Below are 19,663 nucleotides of genomic sequence, written 5' to 3' on the forward strand. Positions count from 1 at the left end.
TGGGTTGTTGGATTGCCTCACACTTACTTTCCAGCTGTATTAATGCAGTTTAGCAAACATCTGAAAGCTTAAAATATGCAAAATACTGTGGCGCTCAGGAGTCCAGACAGAATTGAGTAATGGGAAATAGGCTAGCCTGGAAACCAAACCAAGTATGAAAACCTCATTCAGGGAATGCCTGTCACGGATTTAGGACCAATTCCTTCCACTTTGAATTATTCCGTTAATGTTGAAAAACGGAGCCATGAGTTGCGCTCCTCTTCACAGTGAGAGATTTTGTCTGTGTTCGTCAGTGGTCTGTGAGCAATGCTTGCTTTTGGGGATGAAGTGATAATTCTGTTGTCTAACGAAGTGGGGTTGTTTCCTCACCACAGCTTACTCAAAAGTAAACTTTTTATCCCTCAACTTCCAAGGAGTCAATGAATTACTGTTCACCAGCTTTGAATAACATTTGCCAAGTTTGTAATATGTGGTTCTGGTTGTAATCCAGGAAGGTGCTGGTCAGATTAGATAAATACCGATTAAGTCTATAGAATTATACTCTGAGGGCAGTTTTTATTAAGAGTGTCTTCCTCATAACTTCAGTTTTTGAAGCCCCTTTCCCCTGTTGAGATGTTTCAGAACTTTTTGTGTGCTTAAAGGACTTCTGTTAATATCAGTGTCCATCCCCCACCACAGCCTTTTACATAGTTCTTGAGTTATTGGGTAACTCAGATTTGTGTTTTAGATTCAAGTTGCTTCTGTAGGTGACATTTAACTTGAAATGTTTGTGGATTATTTCATGATTTAGATATATTTGTTGATTATTTTGTAATTTAGACACAGCACAGTTTAATAGAAATTTCAGTGCTGATAGAAATAACCTCTGTCTGCGTTGTGCATTTTGATAGCCACTTAGCCACATGGGACTGTGGAACACTTGAAATATAGCTAGTGTGGGCCGGGCGTGATGGCTCATGCCTGTAATCCCAGCACTTTGGGAGGCCTAGGCGGGCGGATCACGAGGTCAGGAGATCAAGACCATTCTGGCTAATACGGTGAAACCCCATCTGTACTTAAAAAATACAAAAAATTAGCTGGGCGTGGTGGCAGGTGACTGTAGTCCGAGCTACTGGGGAGGCTGAGGCAGGAGAATGGTGTGAACTTGGGAGGCGGAGCTTGCAGTGAGCGGAGATGCACTGCTACACTCCAGCCTGGGCGACAGCGAGACTCCATCTCAAAAGAAAAAAAAAAACAAAAAAAAGAAATAGAGCTAGTGTGGCCAAGGAACTGAATTCTTAATTTTATGTAATTTTAATTTCATTTAAATATAAATGTAAATAGCCAGTGGCTGCTAAATTGGACAGCACAGGTTTAGATAATGGTGGAGATTTTGCAGCTGTTGAAGGACTTTAGCTCTTCAGATTCCTTGGGGTTGGGGCAAGGGGACTTGTCAGGAAATGTACGCAGCGAGCAAACTGTCGTTGTGCACTGTTAAACAGTTTGCTTTTCAGACATGCCTGGATAAAACTTGAGCTGTCCTCTGCAGAGGTGCCTCTTGTGTATTCAGCAAACGGTGGGCTGAACGGTCATCTTCCAGCAGATTAGCTGAAAGAACATCTATTGCTGGGCTCAGTTGTTCAGAGATCTGCGCACCCTTTGTGCAAGAGCAGGGAAAATTTGTGTTATGACAATGGCTGACAAAATGTTTAATTAAAGCTGCAATTGGCAGTAACTAAATTCTCCGAGGTTTCTTTCCTCTCCTCTTTGCTACTGAAAGGTGCAGAAATGCTTTTGACAGCATCTCTCCTACTGACAGATGAATTGTTTTGACAGGAGAATCTGAAACCTTCAACTGAAGACACATTCAGATGTCAGGCCTGGTACAGGGCGATCGTGTTCATAGAAATAAGTGGGATGCTTTAGATGTGTGTGCATGTCAGCTGCCACCTGAAAGAAAGGCCTCATTAAAGGTTTTCACTGATTAACTCTTTGATTGTTCTTGGGATCTCAGATGGGAATTCACGCTCCTTTCCGCAGAGCTCTTGGGCTAAGTGTATTTTCTTAATTACTGAGAAATGAGTGTTATCAGTAAGCAGTGAAAAGGCTTGAAAAAACTTTGTTTAAATAATTTTAAAAATTTGGAAAAAAAATATGCCAATGTTGATAGCAACATCATTCACAGTAGCCAAAAGGAGAAACAACCCAAATGTCATCTGTGATGAATGGATACACAAAATGTGGTATATACATACATGGGAATATTAGTTAGCCTTAAAAAGAAATGAAATTCCGCCAGGTGCAGTGGCTCACTCTGGTAATCCTATCACTTTGGGAGGCTGAGGGGGGAGGATTGCTTCAGGCCAGGAGTTCAAGACTAGCCTGGGCAATATAGTGAGACCCCCCAAGTCTACTAAAAAAATAAAATTTAGCCAGGTGTGGTGGTGTGTGTGCCTGTAGTCCCAACTACTTGGGAGGCTGAAACAGGAGGATCGCTTGAGCCCAAGAGTTTGAGGCTGCAGTGAGCTATGACTGCACCACTGCACTCCAGCCTGGGTGACAGAGTGAGACCCTGTCTCTAAAAAAAATGAAATTCTGACACATGTGACAACATGGATGAATCTTGAAGACATTATGTTAAGTGAATTAAGCCATTCACAAAAGGACAAATATTCTATAATCTACCAACATGAGGTACTAAAGAGTAGTCAGATTCTTAGAGACGGAAGTAGAATGGTGGTTGCCAGGAGCTAGGACAGAGGGGAATGAGGAGCCTAGTGTTCAATGAGTACAGACTTTCAGTTTGGGATGCTGAGAAACTTCTAAAGTTCTGGAGATGGACGGTGGCGATGGTTGCACAACAGTGTGAAGGTACTCGGTGCCACTGAAGAGTACACTTAAAAATGGTTACAAAGGCAAATTTTATGTTATATGTATTTTACCACATTAAAAAAATTATGCTCAGGCCGGACACGGTGGCTCACGCCTGTAATCCTAGCACTTTGGGAGGCCAAGGCAGGTGGATCACCTGAGGTCAGGAGTTTGAAACCAGCCTGGCCAACATGGTGAAACCCTATCTCTACTAAAAATACAAAAAAATTAGCCAGGCATGGTGGCGGGCACCTGTAATCCCAGCTACTCTGGAGGCTGCGGGAGGAGAATTGCTTGAACCCAAGAGGTGGAGGTCACAGTGAGCCAAGTTCATGCCACTACACTCCAGCCTGGGCGACAGAGCAAGACTCGTCTCAAAAAAAAAAAAAAAAATTATGCTCAGAGTTTGTCTCCTTGAATTGGGCCAACAAGAAAGTGTCTCTGAGGATTTTATTTCATATTGTTGTTCCTGGGGAGAATGTAGTAACTATTTTCCTTATTTCCCAATAAACCTATTGAGGATCCACAGCTGGCTCCACTCTTCAGGCCCACTTACTTCTCAGACTTAAAAACCAGAACAGCCTCTTGTCCACAGCAGAAAGGGACATGAGCCTCGGTGGCTGTCTTCTTTTTTGCCAACAGGTGCTCTGAGAGGAGAGTTACCCTTTCTGGGTAGCACCCTAACACTTGAATGTTGATAGGTGGCTTTTCTAGTTAATTCCAGCTGACCCTGTGAGAACTTACGTTTCCACTTCTAAGTGTGTTCATCTCTGTTGCTGCTTGTTGGCATCTCAGTGTTAAGTCCTGATACTGCTAGGCTTCTAGATAGTACTGGAATGGAAGACCCTTTGCTCAAGTGGCCTTATCTAAAAAGCAAAATTTTTATAACATTTTTGAAATGTGAATACACTTTGTTTGCTCTTTAAGGGAAAGACAAACCCAAGGGTGTTGTGACTTAAATGGTTTTATACCAAGTTGCTGAAGACTTTGGACACTTGCTGGGTGGGAAGTGAGGGAAGTTATCTCATTTCAGATAGTCCCAAACCGAGCCATCAGTTTAATTGCGTAAGACCTGGTGAGCCCTAGCTCTATCCAGGCCACACGTGTAAGCCAGAAACATATGTTCCCTTTGAACCTAATGGCCTCAAGAGTCAGTGGCCCAGATCAGAGGCAAAAACTGGCGATCCTCAAGCCAAATGTGGCCTGCAAATATGTGAAATCTTTTCAGGCTTTTTGTTTTTTTGTTTTTTTTGTTTGTTTGTTTAAAGTAATAAAGCAACCCTAGATGGGCCAAACAAAACGTGAATTCAGATCGTGAGCCTCTGAGAAGACTGGTCTGCACTGGCCCTTGTTTCAGGGGACAAGAAGCAAATGCCCCTTTAGGTGTGCGGCAGGCATTTCCGTGTCAGCCTTGTTACACACAGGGCAGGCTCACCAGCCCTCTCTTACTTGCTTGTCCTCTAAGCTCTTGCCTTTGTGGTTTCTGACTCTTTCTCTAATATCCCTTCCTGCTTCACAACTCCTGTTACCTATGACGATACAAAAGTTACAGTCATCGTAAACTCACAGTATCTTTACACCCAGAAACAATATTTCCATCCCCCTTTTTACGATAATCTGCTCAAAATAGAAGAAAATCTCAGTCTGTTAAGTCCTTTTTCTGATGTGGGAGAATTCTCTCAATTTCTAGATTTTCTTTCTCAAGTCTAAGTTGGGATTTCTGGGTACCCATTAACAAATACCCCCAGGCACAGACAAGCTCACATTTGACTTCAATATGCGGTTTAAAGCATTACCACCTTCAGTCTTTATGGTAACATAATCTCTGGACAAATTGCTTTTAATTCAGGCTGTACCATGAATACAGAAGTACCATTAGTTTCAAGTGTAGTTTGACTTTTATTTAGATGAACGTCTCTGAGTTCACAGTGAAATGGCTCTCAGCTCTAGGTTAGTATTGATTGAAATGTCTCTGGAGTAAGTTTAAAAGATTGTTGCCACATACGTGACACTTTCCGAGACAGACTTTAAACTCACAATTAGTCGTACTGTTAATTGGTAGTAATGTCAATGGAATTAATAGCTGAGATGAAAAATGTTAACCTCTTTGGCAAACACAGGGCTGGGTAGACTTTGGAGGCAAGGAAAGATTACTTTCTGGCAAAGAAAGTTAGGGCCCATTTGGATCACATCTTTGTGGCTTCTGTTCCTGAAGGATGAAGCTGCTCTGGTTGAGATTGTGGTCACCTAACAGAATAGTGCCCAGCTTGCTCTTTGTCTGCCTCTAAGGGTATGGCTGGGTTATGAAGCAGGGAGAGTTGTAATTCTGAGCCATGGACACAGACACCATCATCTTGAGAAAGCTGCTCACGTGAGGCTTTCCCTGCCTGTGGTTAACACGAACAAGAATTTCCAACAACTGGCCCTTTTCTCCTGTGTGACTGTCCCTCCCGGTTTATTCAGTGTAGGTGGGAATACTGTGTTCATAAGTAGCCTTATGATTCAGGATCTTACAGTGTTCACTTTCTAAACACTCACTTGAACTTTGACTATTTGTGCAGTTTTTAGTCTTAAGCTCTTGTGTAGACCAGCGTTTTTCAACCTCTGAATCTTAGGATTGACATTTAGGGCCGCGCAGTTCTCAGGTGTGCAGGGCTGCATGTGCATTGTAAGATATTTAACAGCATCTTTGGCTTTTATCCACCAGATGCCAGTAACACCCCCCACTCCCTGCCACCAGTTGTGACAACCAAAAATGTCTGCAGACATTGCCAAGTGTCCTCTGGGGGGGGCAAAATCATCCCTGGTTGAGAGCCACTGGTTTAGACAATGAAGGGTTTTTTTCCCTTTTCTCCTTTACTACTGCTTGATGTTGATGCTACTAAAACATTAATTTAAAAAAATGCTGCTAAGAATAGCCTTGGACTTGATATGGTACAAAGTGTTTGGACCAGGACACGTTAATGTAGGTAGAGAGCTGGTTTACCTTAGAATTCCTTTCCACATTGTTAAAAAGTGAAATGATACTGATAGAAATTCATTTGGGTTTTCACAGAGTTGCTTGGAGTGCCTTATTTATGGATGTAGGTGAGGAGGGGGTATGTCTAAATCTCAGTATCAATACGGTTACTTAATACATGATCATGGGATGGGGGCTTGGATTTGGGGGTGGGGGAGCCAGGAGAAGAGAAGATTTCTGAATTCTGGGTATGATGCCAAGTGTTGATTCCGTTTTTTTCTCTCTCTGTCTTTACCAGAAACCTGAGTTACAACAAACTCTCTGAGATTGACCCTGCTGGTTTTGAGGACCTGCCGAATCTACAGGAAGTGTGAGTCTTCCCCTAAACCTCTGGTGGATGGAAGGATGGAGAGCTCTTTGGGAAAATCCTCTCGTATTGCAGCATTGCGCACTCCCCTAGATCTGCAGCGTAAACTTGTAGGAAGGAACATTTGTGTATGGGCTGTGTTGACGAATTCTACTCCTGCTTATCTCTCCCTTACTGTAGGCTCTTGAAGGGTGTGTTACAATTCAGTAGGCATAGAGCTCCTGGAAATCCTGGGTGCATGGTGGGTGTATAGCAGAGTCCCTCCATTGTGGGAAGCCTTGTAACTGGAGTGACACATCCTGGGCTGGTACTTTCTCACAGTTCCTGCACCACCACGCCCAGCTAATTTTTGTATTTTTAGTAGAGATGAGATTTCGCTGTGTTGGCCAGGCTGGTCTCGAACTCCGGCCTCATGTGATCTGCCCGCCTTGGCCTCCCAATGTGCTGGGATTACAGGTTGATCAGCCCACTCAACAGTGGCATGTGAGCCAGCTCGCCTGTATTTCCCAGGAAGTGAAGTTATAGAAGGATGGACTATAGAGGCTTACCTGTTCCTCTCCACCTCCAAACAGAGCTAGGCATGACTGCCTTTGGAGCTCTAGGCTTGCTGTCCCTTACAGTGTCTTGGAAATCAGGCTGCAGTCTTTCCTTCTTTTTAATGTATTCTGTTTTTGATATGGATGTTAGGATTATCAGGAATTTTAGTTTCATGGAGACTTTATAGAAACCTTCACATATATGTAGTATACATATTGTAGAAAAATTGGCAACTACAGAAATGTGTGAAGAATGAAAATCACCAGTATTCTCACCCAGGCATATCCATTGTGAACACCTAGTGAAAACTGTTACGTGTACATATGTAATTTTAGGATCAAACTGTACATTATGGTTTTACATCAGTCTTTCCTACTTATCCTTACATAAGATACTTTATCATGTAAGTTAAAAGTTTTTGAATGTCCTGTTTTAGTTTTTATGTAAAACTACTATACATGGATATTCCATATATTACCTACCCAGTACTTCCATTATTATTTTTATTAGACATTATTAGGTAAGCTTTTTACTCATTTTTGTTATGAGTAACTGATAAAAGTCTTATTTGTTGTTTTTTGTTTGTTTGTTTGTTTGAGACAGGGTCTTGCTCTGTTGCCCAGGCTAGAGTGCAGTGGCACGATCTCAGCTCACTGTAACCTCTGCCTCCCGGGTTCAAGTGATTTTCACGCTCCAGCCTTGTGAGTAGCTGGGACTACAGGTGTGTGCCACCACATCCAGCTAATTTTTTTAGTAGAGATGGGGTTCCACCATGTTGGTCAGGCTGGTCTTTAACTCCTGACCTCAAGTGATCCTCCTGCCTTGGCCTCCCAAAGTGCTGGGGTTATAGGTGTGAGCTACTGCACCCAGGCTTACTTGTTATTCTTTGATTCCATTATTGATGACATATCTAAAGAAATTTTAATTTCATCAGCTGGTACAATATGCAAAATACTTGCATTCCATACCCTCATCTCCAGATTCTCCAGATTGGCGTTTATAATTTCTGCTTCTGTTTAGAAAAGGTTTAGGCTTCCACGGTTAAAGAAGCATCAGAACAGGAAGGGGCCTTGGAAATGGTTTCTCTAGGACTCTCATTCTCCCAGAGGATCAGTGAGCCCATGGCAGGGGAAAGGAAGTTTGAAGTGGGTCACTGTGTTAGTTTGCTAAGGCTGCTGCCATAACAAACAGATAGCACAGGCTGGGTGCCTTAAACAGCAGAAATTCATCTTCTCACAGTCTAGAAGCAGGAAATCCAAGATCAAGGTACTGGCAGGTTTGGTTTCTTCCGAGGCCTTGCACTGTGCCCTCACATGGTGTCTCCTCTGTGTGCATTCATGGTGTCTCTGTGTATGTCCAGATTTCCTCTCCTTATAAAGACACCAGTCATATTGGATCAGGGCCCATCACTTCTTCAAAGGCCCCATCTCCAAATGCAGTCACATGCTGAGGTACTCGGGGTTAGAGCTTCAGCATATGAACCCTAGGGGAACACAGTTCAGCCCATCATAGTCACCAAGATGATAAACCCAGTCCATCATGGAGCTTGTTAGGTTCGTAACCCAGTGCTTTCCCTGATCCAAGCTGTCTTTAATGCTTGTGGTTAGAGTATATTCAAATTCTGTGTACATCTCCAAACTTAGTGGTTTCTTTGAGGACTGGACAAAATTGGAGAATTGCCTCTAGCATCATTCAAGCTTTCATTGAATACTTACTCGAGCATCTGCTCTGTCCAGGAGCTATTCTGGGTGCTGGGGCTACAGGAGTGAACAAGACACAGATAGGGCTGGGACTGGGGAGGGACAAGTGAGGCACCCAACACAGGCACAAAATTTATGGGGACACCAAAGACTCAGCAGTCAAGATAAAGGGTATTTTGATACAGTATTTTGAAAGTCAAAATGAATGTAAAAAAAAAAAATGATGAGTAAAATATAAACAGCTTAGATCAGGATAGGATTAGTATTACTGATTTCTTTCCTTTTGCCTTCACTTCCAGGATGGCTTCACACGGTGTTGTTGCTGATTTTGTCTTGATTTAAACTTTTTATATTTTGCTCATCATGAATTTTGTTTTGCATTCATCTTCATATTTAAAAAATATTGCATTAATATAGTCTTTGTCCTGGTGACTGGGTTTTTGGCTGTCCCTTAAATTTTGTGCCTCTCCCTACCCAATTCCAGCCCTGCAGACAAACCTCTCCTCTCACTGAGTTAACATTAAGTTGAGGGAAGCCATGGACTGAATAAGGAAACCAGTAAGACTTACTGGAGATAAGTGGTATGGGGGAAATAGAACAGAGCGATGTGGGAGTGTTTTTTGTATGAAGAATTTTGGAGGCATGATAACGGAAACAGTGTGATCAGGAAGGTCCTGACTGAGCAGGTGTGAATGATGAGGACAGGGAGCACTGCAAGTACAGAGCCTCAAGAAGGGAACAGGCTGAGGACCACTATGCCTGCATGCAAGAGGGCAGGGGTATGTGGCCAGAGGCCAGGTCCTTTTATGGTTTCAACCCTCACTGACCCCTATCTATCAGGGGCAGGCATGGTACATGCTCTGGTGAGCATTTTCATTGTTGTTCTAACTCCCTGTTCCTCTTGTTCCTTGCCTAGACAGGCTTTCACCTTTCATTTGATTTGGCTCCCATGACCTGCAGCCTGTACTCAGCACTTCTTAGAGTTTATGTCCCACCCAGCTCTAGAACTGAGCACTCCCACCTTTCCTTCATTGGAGATACTGGTTATGAGTCTTAAAAATATATTTCTCACTTAGGAACAGTCACAGTAATTGTAGCAGTGTGCTAATAAACCTTTGGAGAATACGACATCACTTAACCCTAACATCAACTCTGTGATATAAAATATTATCTTTTTTTTTTTTTTTTTTTTGAGATGGAGTTTCGCTCTTATCTCCCAGGCTGGAGTGCAGTGGTGCAATCTTGGGTCACTGCAACCTCCGCCTCTTCGGTTCAAGTGATTCTCCTGCCTCAGCCTCCCGAGTAGCTGGGATTACAGGTGCCTGCAACCGCGCCCAGCTAATATTTATATTTTAGGTAGAGATGGGATTTCACCATGTTGGTCAGGCTGGTCTTGAACTCCTGACCTTAGGTGATCTGCCCGCCTTGGCCTTCCAAAATGCTGGGATTAGAGGCATGAGCCACCACGCCTGGCTTGATATAAAACATTTTCTTTCTTTCTTTTTTTTGAGATGGAGTGTTGCTCTGTCACCCTGGCTGGAGTGCAGTGGCGTGATCTCAGCTCACTGCAACCTCCACCTCCTGGGTTCAAGTGATTCTCATGCCTCAGTTTCCCAAGTAGCTGGGATTACAGATGTGCACCACCAAGCCCAGCTAATTTTCATATTTTTAGTAGAGATGGGATTTCGCCGTGTTGGCCAGGCTGGTCTCGATCTCTGGCCTCGTGATCTGCCTGCCTTGGCCTCCCAGTGTGCTGGGATTACAGGTGTGAGCCCCCACACCCAGCCCCTTAAAACATTTTCTTTGTAAGCATTTTCTTAGCTGGGTGCCGAAGGATCACTTGAGCCCAGGAATTTGAGACCAGCCTGAGCAACAAAGTGAGGACCTGTCTCTACAAAAAATTAGCTGGACATAGTGGCCTATGCCTGTAGTCCCAGGTTCTTGGGAGGCTGAGGCCACAAGATCGCTTGAGCTCAGGAGGTTGAGGCTTCAGCGTGCCATGTTTGCACCATGCACTCCACCCAACAGAGCAAGACCCCATCTCTGAAAAAAATGTAAGAAAAATAAAAGGAGTTTCTCTGCTTTGCAGAAGAGGAAACAGATACCTAGAAAAGTTAAAGAAACTTGCACAGTGTCACATGGTTGGTAAAGCTGAAAGTTGAACTCAAAACCTGTGCTAACCTTGCGGCTGCACTACCTTAAATTCCTACAGCCTTCATCTTAACCCTCACAGTCAACTGAAGATGAAGAGGAACTGAGGCATGGGATTTGGCTGAAATTGCATGGTTAGTGAGTGGTAGAACTTGACCCATGTTCTCCAGTATAATCCTGGTCCACACCATCTATGGCAACAGTACCTTCCGAGTGTGGGGGATATTAAGACAGAGGTCATATCTTAGGGATTCAATATGATGTGGTGGGAAAAACTCTCATTTTGGTAGCAAATAGACTCATGTTTGATTTCTGGTTCTGCCCCTTACTAGGGTCCTGAGACCCTAGACAAGTTACTTAGTGCCTCAGCGTTTGCTTGCTTTCTTCTGTAACATTGACATCATAACACATTGTCGGTGTTATTACAGTTACTAAGATGATGCACAGGGCCTTGCACATGCGAGAGGCTCACTGAATATTATCCCTCTTCTCTCCTGCTACTTTTGGAACTGCCCAGCCCTCCAAGCTGGGTGCATTGTTTAGAAATGAATCTTCGCAGGCTGACAGGTTGAATGTCTTACCATTGTGCCTCCTATCCCTAGTGTCACTCCCTGTTCTGTGAGATGGATGAGATGAATTCCCTGCTGCCTAGAACAGTAGAACTTCTCACTGAAAAAGACCCAGGCCTTTTCCTAAGGGAATTCTAAAAAGTCGTGGAGACAGAAAGAGGCTGTTAGGTGTGAGGGGTGGGGAGGTGGGGAAGGATATTGAAGAAAAGAAAAAAAATCATAGCTGACATGCTACTGCTTCAAAATTAACCAGCCTCCAGTGTTGCCCAGGCGCTGTCAGCTCTCCCAAACCTTATAGAGCCTTCAGTCTGGAGCCCTCATTGAGAATGGAGCCACAGGCTGGCAGAACAGCAGGCAGTGGTTTAGCAGTGGTTTTATTCTGGAGGCCTCAGAACCACATGACATCGTGGGCCGGCTGGAGAGAGAAGGCGAGGCCCCTGGAGGACATGAGGACACTTGTGGAGCTGCGTCCAAGCCACACGGTCTTCACTGCCCACAGCCCTGAGGAAAGCCCACCAGGGAGTGCCTCCAGCTGGGGTCCTGGCCAGCAGGCTCCTCTATTAATAAAAGGGGCTATTTATACAGTCCTCTGTAGAAACTGCCCTCAGATCACATTACTGCCGCCTGGCCCGCGAGTGCCTGCTGTGGGTGCTGCCGTGTGCTTGCCAGGGCCACTGGCCTGGTAAGGAAGCCTCAAGTGTGCCCTGCTATTGCGTATTTGTGGCTCATCCCACTCTGTCAGGCTGCTGCTCCCCACAGTGGGTGTGTGTGAGCAGGGGTGCAGGGGATGGTAGTATGTTTAGGGAGAGGGTAAAATAATGAGCGTTGTCGTTTTGGGGTACTGCTTTTTGGCTGTGAATTACTATCACTTTTTTTTTTTTTTTAAAGACAGGATCTCACTCTGTTGCCCAGGCTAGAGTACAGTGGTATGGTCATAGCTGACTGCAGCCTCAAATTCCCAGACTCAAGTGATCCTCGCACCTCAGCCTCCTGAGTAGCTGGGACTACAGGCGTGCACCACCACTCCTGGCTAATTTTTTGTAGAGATGGGTTTTGTCATGTTGCCCAGGCTAGTCTCGAACTACTGGGCTTAAATGATCCTCCTGCCTTGGCCTCCCAAAGGGCTGGGGTACAGGTGTGAGCCACCATGCCTGGTCCTGCTGCTACCTCTTAAGCATATCCTGTGTATCTGTCTATATCCTGAGTTCTTAGGTTTAATTATTTCAGCTGGATCCTCCCAAAACCCTACAAAGCTGGTACTTGTGTTATTTACATTCTTCAGAAGAGAGAAGTAAGGGACAGCAAAGCTGAGTGACATGCTTAGCATTGGATTGATAAAGGGTGCAATTGGAGTTGAGTGAACCAAGATCTGTCTGATTTAAACATCTGAGCTGTGTAATCCCATCCTAATAATCCCTGTTCTGTAACTGTGCCTCAGTTTCCTTTCTTAAGGAGGTGATAATTTAGTACTTTCCTCAAAGTGTTAGCATGTCATTCAGTGAGATATTGCACATAGAAAACTTAGGACAGAGTCTGGCACACAGTAGATGTTCACCTTTATTATTGTTTATTTTGTTGAAGTAATTATATCCTACGCTAAAATAATTTTATCTGGCTATCTTGTGTAGAAACCACGTATCATAAAGTCTCACCAAATCAATTAGTTAGTGTACGTTATTCTCTAGTAACTAAAGCAGAATACAGTTATTAAGTGGCCCTGCTTCTGAAACCCGTATTCCTACGTGATACTGATGGCTTTCACCCTTTTAAGAAACAAAACCAACTACAGTTTCAGCGCCCTGCCCAACGTTGACTACTATTAATTGCAGCTCTGTCTGTATTTGGGAGCAACCAAAGAAACAGCCACTATGTCTACCAGTAGTGGATTGGCCAGATAAATTATGGTTCATTCTTACCGGCAGAGGACTACTGTGCCACCGGTTAAACGAATAGTGGAGACCTCCAAGGTATATTACTAAAGAGAAATGGCGGTACACAACAGTCTGTTTAATACACATGCATTTGTGCAAAAGAAAAACACATACACATCTCTAGTAGCCAGCAGCAGGAGCTGCCCTTTGGAGGCAGACCAGAGGATGGAACTGCAAAGAAGCTTTATGTTTACTATGTATTCTTTTTTGAAATGGTTTGAAAACTTTACTCTGTGCTTATACCAGCTATTCAATAAGTAAATAAATACAGCAAGAAAAATTCAGGCACGGTGGCTCACACCTGTAATCTCACCACATTGAGAGGCCGAGAAGGGTGGATCACCTGAGGTCAGGAGTTCGAGACCAGCCTGGCCAACATGGCGAAACCCCGTGTCTACTAAAAATAAAAAAATTAGCTGAGTGTGGTGGCCCATGCCTATAATCCCAGCTACTCGGGAGGTTGAGGCAGGAGAAGTGCTTGAACCCAGGAGGCAGAGGTTACAGTGAGCTGAGATCGTGCCAGTGTACTCCAGCCTGGGCCACCACAGAGCGAGACTCTGTCTCAGAAAAAAGACAAGCACTATTTCTGCATTGGTTTGACATTGTTTGTTGAAGCCAAATTTGATTAAGATTGATGATGATGATGATGTAGTACTATGAAGTAGCCTTTATCACATTTTGTAGCTTACAAAATGTAAAACTTTCTTTAAGTCAATTAAATGGAAGTTTTGGGAGAAAGCTGAGGGACCAGAAGGTCCATGCTGACCTTACGGATTGAGTTGGGAAAGGACCCACCCCCAGGTTCTGCCCTGGGGTCAGGAATCCTTTTACCTTAGCTACACCTTCTGTAGCCCCAGGGTCCGGCCGTGATTCATGGGTCTGATGCATCTGAGGCACTTCTTAATCCTGAGTCATCAGAAAAGGTTTAGAAATAAGAGGCCAGACGTTTCAGAGAGATTTTTAGGGCCTTGGATGGAAGTAAATTGTGGGGGGAGATGGGAGTCGCCAGGGGAAGCAAATTGGCGGGTAGGGGGTGAGAGAAGACTGTACAATCGTAGATATTTAAAAAAATTTCATCAGGCACAATCTTCAATTCCTAAAATTTCCTTATTCATGGAGACTCTGCTAAACTTCCTGAGTGCCTTTCCCCTCAAAGCTGAAGCTGTGCTATTTTTGACCAGTCTCTATTTCAGTCTGGCAAGAAGTTCATTGCATCTCAGAGTGAGCTGGGCCTCTGCTGCCTTCTGAGGAGAGTATTCTTGTTTCAACAAGGGACAGAGTGAACAAAAAGGGAGCCAGCAGTGGTGGAGCTAACAGACTTACTCTGAATAGTGGTTCTTTTTTCAGTAGAAATGATCTTGGAAGTAAGCTCACTGTGCAGGGCCTCTCCTGGGGGCTTTGAGTGTCCTCCCTGTAAGTCAGGCAGCCCTATTGCCACCAGAGCCCGCTGTTTCTGACTGAGCTCTTGACTCGGGCCTGCGCATCTAGACTTACAAGGCCCAGTTAAGCTCCAGCACTGGTCCACCACCCCTCTATGCTCCACTTCCAGCAGTTTTGTCACATTTTGAAATACCATGATGCCCCCTTCCCTTGTTCATTTATTTCTGTGAAATTGGGTGGAGCAGTTTGTCACAGATACAGTAGGCCTAGCCTGAGACCAAGCTCATCAGGCGTAGCCCCCTGCAGAGAAGTCCATAGGCTTTGTTTCAGGTTTGAAATCAAGGGAGATCCTAAGCTGGCTGAAAAACAACTGTGCTGTTCGCTAAGGGATTATGAGCTTTCCAGCTGGCCTTTGAGCCTGTTGCTCTCCTGGTTTGTAGTCATATTTTTTTCAGCTCTTGGCCATGTCCTCTCTAGTAGCGTGACCCTAGACGAGTGACTTAAACTGGCCTAGAGAACTTACCGGTAATGTAGAGAACGATAGTAGTTAACCTGGTACCTGACTCAAAGTTGTTGTGATGGTGAAAGTGCACGAGGCATGTCGAGTTTTTGCTGAAATAAAGAAATAGAAGGTAATGAGGAAAACCCTAGACTTTGGGGCTAGGCACCCTGGGCCACTGCAACTTATTGCTGGTGACCTTGGTCAAATTACTTAACATCTGTGTTTCAGTTTCCTCATTGATGCGGTGGAAATGTTCCTGAGACCTACTTCTGAGGGCTGTAAAGATGCATTAGTATACTGAAAAGCTCTAGAGCTGTGCCTGGCACATAGTCAGCCTTCATTAATTTACCTGCTTTTGTTTTTGTTACTACCATTCTCTCTGTTTTAGAATAAATCGCAAGCAATGAAAGAGTTCTTAGACAAGCTGCCTGATTGACAGCAGGTCCCCGACCTTAGTTTTTCTTGCTCTGATAAAACCTGGGGGTCTCTTGTAATAATAGGTACGTTGATGGGTACTATGAAAATTTATTAGCTGAGATTAAGACTAATGGGGAGTTTTCAGTGTCCCTGAGTGAGGATGGGAAATGGATCACAGCAGGGTTGGAGGAGATAAAAGGTGAAGCAGAAACAATCTGATTTAGGGGGCAGTCAGATAAGAGACTGTTAAAGTAATTAATTGTCTATTTCAACACACAAACAAGGGCCCTTTAAGTAGAGAAAGGATTTGCCACATGATACAGATCTGCCTTCTCTCTGCCAGATGCTTCAGCCATGAAGCTATTGAAACAGGCATTCTATGTCCCACAGCCCAGTAATTGCCAAGCTTCATCCCTAACTGGCTTTGGCACTGAAGAAAGCAAATGGGATAATTCAAGGCCTCTCCTTTTTTTTTTTTTTTCTCTTCTCCTATTCACTTCTATAAAAGATGGCAGACAACCAGATTATTCTATTCAAGCACATGCTAGCTGTATACTTGTATGAGTACAGCTGTCATTTCAGTTGCCTTGTCTTCAAACAGAAACAAGATGCTTTGTGTTAGATGTACCTCCCTTAAAAAACTGAGAATAAGAACCCTGTTTTATCCCCTTGACTGCATCGCAAGTACAATTTCTTTCTAGCTCATCACCTGTCAGAAAGCCTGAACACTTTGCTTTGGTTTTCTTAAGGGTTGTTGGGCTCACTTTGCAAGTCTGATTTTGGATTCTCTTCCTAGATTTGGAAATACATGTCCATGTAAGGAGGCCAGATTGCACAGCCTTTGGGGGCAGACCAGGCGAGCCGTGCTTTGGTTCGTGGGTTTCCCCTTCCGTTAAGAGATATTAACTATGGAAATACAGATTTGGACTGTTTTAGCAGGAAGGGAGCTTGGAGAGCAAATCTCGTCTGTGGAGAATTTTCAAAGTGTCTATGCGCAAAAGTGTGTGTATATGTGTTCATTTTCCTGGGGGATGCATCCAGAGGCTTCATCAGAGTCCAGCTGGAACCTCAAATGGAAGAGAGTCTCTAAGTCCAGTTCCCTTGTTATTTCACAGATGAGGCACTGAAATAATTGGCCCCATGTGTTCCAAGCCCCTCAGAACTCCATGTGAGCCTGGGTGTGAGTCTCTGGCTCTTGTTCCACACATGTTGCCCTTTGACAGGGGCAAATTTCGGCCCACGGGGAGTGTTCTCACCAATGATCTTAGGGGCACTTTTGTCTCGAACCTGCCTCTTGGCTTGTTCTCACTGTTCCTTGTCTTGATTTCTGAGTTCGATGGGAAGCTGATGGGAGACAGGAGACGCTTCCCCTTAGTGTTTGTTTCTAGCCATGGGTATGAACAATGGCCAGTTTTTGTGACCTCATGTGACTTCTTTGCCTTTGAAAACTCACTGCTAAATTCTCTTTTCTCCAACATTAGAATATAGGTTTACTGTGGCAGACTCAGCAGCGTTTGTTTATTTCTGTTGTATGTGTATGATTTCAGACTAATTTAAATGCCTTACATGATTAATTTCTTCTTGTTGTTACAGGTACCTCAATAATAATGAGTTGACAGCGGTACCATCCCTGGGCGCTGCTTCATCACATGTCGTCTCTCTCTTTCTGTAAGTGGTGCCGTTTGGGGAACTCTGGGCTGTGTGGTGGGGCCATGGTGTTTGTTGCCTTGCTGATACCTGGTGGCAGGATAACTTGAGTTCATGTGCTCGCTGGTGAAGAAAGACCTTTCTTCATGTGGCCCTCATGATCATGACAAACGCTTTGCTTGCTATTTTGGGGTTTGCAGAATTAAAAGCTGGAAGTTTTACCTCATCTTTAGTTTGCAAGAAAGTAGGTCTTTTGTCTTTTTTTTTTTTTTTTAATGCCCAGAGGTATATGGAACTAGATTTCTTGCTTCTGTGGTTGGTTAAGCTGCAACTTTGAATAAAACTGGAGTTACAGGAAGCTGTGTCAATTATAAGACAGCAAGCTCATCTTTGTGCCAGTGAATTTGGTAATGTGACTCAGTTTACTTTTGTGGCTTTAAGAGAAAGAAAGTGCCCCCAGGCCTCTGGAATCAACATAAAAGTATGTTGTCATGGTCAAGTGTTAGAGAAGATGCGATCTGTTTGTTATAGACAGCACACTGGAAATGAAAAAGCAAATGAAGGGCCTTAGCTAAAAAGACATGAAGGCACCCATTGGGAATACTATCATTTGTGCTGTTACAAACCTTTGCTAGAGAACTGAGCACTGGTCCTACCCCTATTTCTTCAGCAGTCAGGTGGAGGAGCTTGCTTGTTTTAAACTCACCCAGAAGACTTTCCAGATAAACCAGCCATGAGTCCAACAGTATTCTCTGCCAGATTTTATTGGCAGCTTCCCCAGCAGAGGACCTCCCTCTTCACACTGAATTTCCTGTTTCCACTCCAGGCTTGCATAGTTTAATTTTATTTTGATTTTGCTGGTTTTATAATTAGTTTGCTCACCTGTATGAATCTTTTCTCAATACTGAGGCTCGGCAGGCTGAGCAGAGAAACTTTGCAGGAAGGTGCTATTAATAAGAGTGCTGGCATAGCTTACAGATCTCGGATCTTTGGCTGGCAGCACGCCCTGTGTTCAGGAGGTGCTGTGTCCCTGTGAAACATGGTCTTGGGCTTAATCCTTTTCACGGCATTGTGGGATTGCAGGACAGCGTGGGGGGTTAGAATTGCACTTCACTCTGTGCCCTGGACAGATGACCTAGTCTCTCTGAACCTTGTTTCCCTCATTTACATAATGCATTTTTGACCCATTTTATACGTGAGGAAAGTGAGGCCCGGGGGATTGGAATGTATATGAAGCTCCCAGCATTCTATGGGAGTGTTTGACAAATGGTGGTTACTGTCGTTGGCTGGTGGCTAGTTGTCATGTAGCTCCTTGGATCTGGCAGGATCTCACCTTTAAGGCCACAGGATTTAAGAGTCAGTCCTTGTTCCTGTGAAGTGCTGGAAGGAAGGTTTGTGGCCCTTTGTTCCCTTGATGGGTAAAGGTCTGACTTTATTTTGTACCCACTTGGTTTGTGGGCCCAGCATCTGGAAGGTGTTTAATTTTTGGCTTAATCAATGAGTTCGTCTTACAAGAGGCTGATAGGGATGTGATAACCTGTTGTGTGTCCATAAAGCAAAGCACTTGGAGATGCTAGGAGCTGCTTGCTGCTTAAAGCACAGGTCATGGACCATCAGTATTGAGTTAGCTTCGAGCTTGTTAGAAATGCAGAACCTCAGGCTTAATGCCAACACTACTGGATCAGAGGCTCCATTTAACAAGGGCCCTGGCCGTTTGTCCACGAGTTCAAGTTTGAGAAATGCTGATGTAACTCCTCTTGTTCCTCATATGGTGAGGAAGCTAGGGCCACAGAGAATATCTCTGTGTTATCAGAGAAGAAACTGAGCCTCCCTGGAGGTCTTATAAGTTGCAAAAGTGAGAGGTGGAACTGAGACCAGACAAAAATGCCTTTGCATCACTCCTTTAACCCCATGCACTCGGGGCAGGAGCATGGCAGGTGACTCTGAATCACACTGTGTCAGAGGCAGTCAGGGCCCCCAGTTTGCCCCACGGGCCTGTGGCACTTAGAATTGCACCTTGCTCTGCTGACTAAAAATAATTTCTGTTCCTTGGCCCAAGTGCCAAGAGAAGTGGGGCTGTTTGGCCTTGTTCCTGCTATTCCATTAGACAGCATTGAAGTATGTAAAGCAAGAGAGAAAAAAAAGAGACTTACTCCCTGTTTGGCTTCAGTTTGGAAAATGCAGGTTAGCACTGGCAGCCAGCTCTTTGGCCTGAAGTTGGGCACCATCTGACTTGGTCAGTGATTTCTCTGAAATGACAGAAACCGAAGGGGCTTTATCTTGGTTTTCTCTGAGGTGCCTGTGTTCCCTGTTCTTAGATTGGATGCCTGGATTCAGTGCTGGCAAGTTAGGTTAGCAGCATGACATCTGGGCAGCTGGAGTATTGATAATCCTTCATGCCTTTTCTGTATTTCCCAAGTGGACCGTGCAAAGGACAAGGGAGAAAACAACAGAGCAGGCAGCGGATGAGCATCATTTACAGCCCAAAGAACCACCTTCCTCACCCTAATCAATGAAGGCAGAAGACTTAGCAGCCCCATCCACATGATGATTCCAGTCATCCAGGCTTTGAACAGCAGGTTTTGCTGATGTGTCTCTTACTTTTCGGAACTAGTGAACTGAAGGGTGTCACGTGTTCTGTAAATATTTAGTA

At 44.2% G+C, this 19,663-nt stretch overlaps 1 protein-coding gene across 1 annotated transcript in view; it reads left to right on the top strand.

The window, feature by feature from the left end:
* The window catches only part of LRIG1 (leucine rich repeats and immunoglobulin like domains 1), a 121,958-nt gene that overhangs the window by 32,369 nt on the left and 69,926 nt on the right, over positions 1-19,663 (top strand). Inside the window, exons 2-3 of the mRNA XM_024244385.3 lie at positions 6,108-6,179; positions 16,957-17,031. Coding sequence (XP_024100153.2) covers positions 6,108-6,179; positions 16,957-17,031 — 147 coding nt within the window. The remainder of the gene's footprint in view (positions 1-6,107; positions 6,180-16,956; positions 17,032-19,663) is intronic.

The sequence above is a fragment of the Pongo abelii genome, chromosome 2, assembly GCF_028885655.2.
Source record: "Pongo abelii isolate AG06213 chromosome 2, NHGRI_mPonAbe1-v2.0_pri, whole genome shotgun sequence".
Taxonomy (NCBI): Eukaryota; Metazoa; Chordata; class Mammalia; order Primates; family Hominidae; genus Pongo; species Pongo abelii.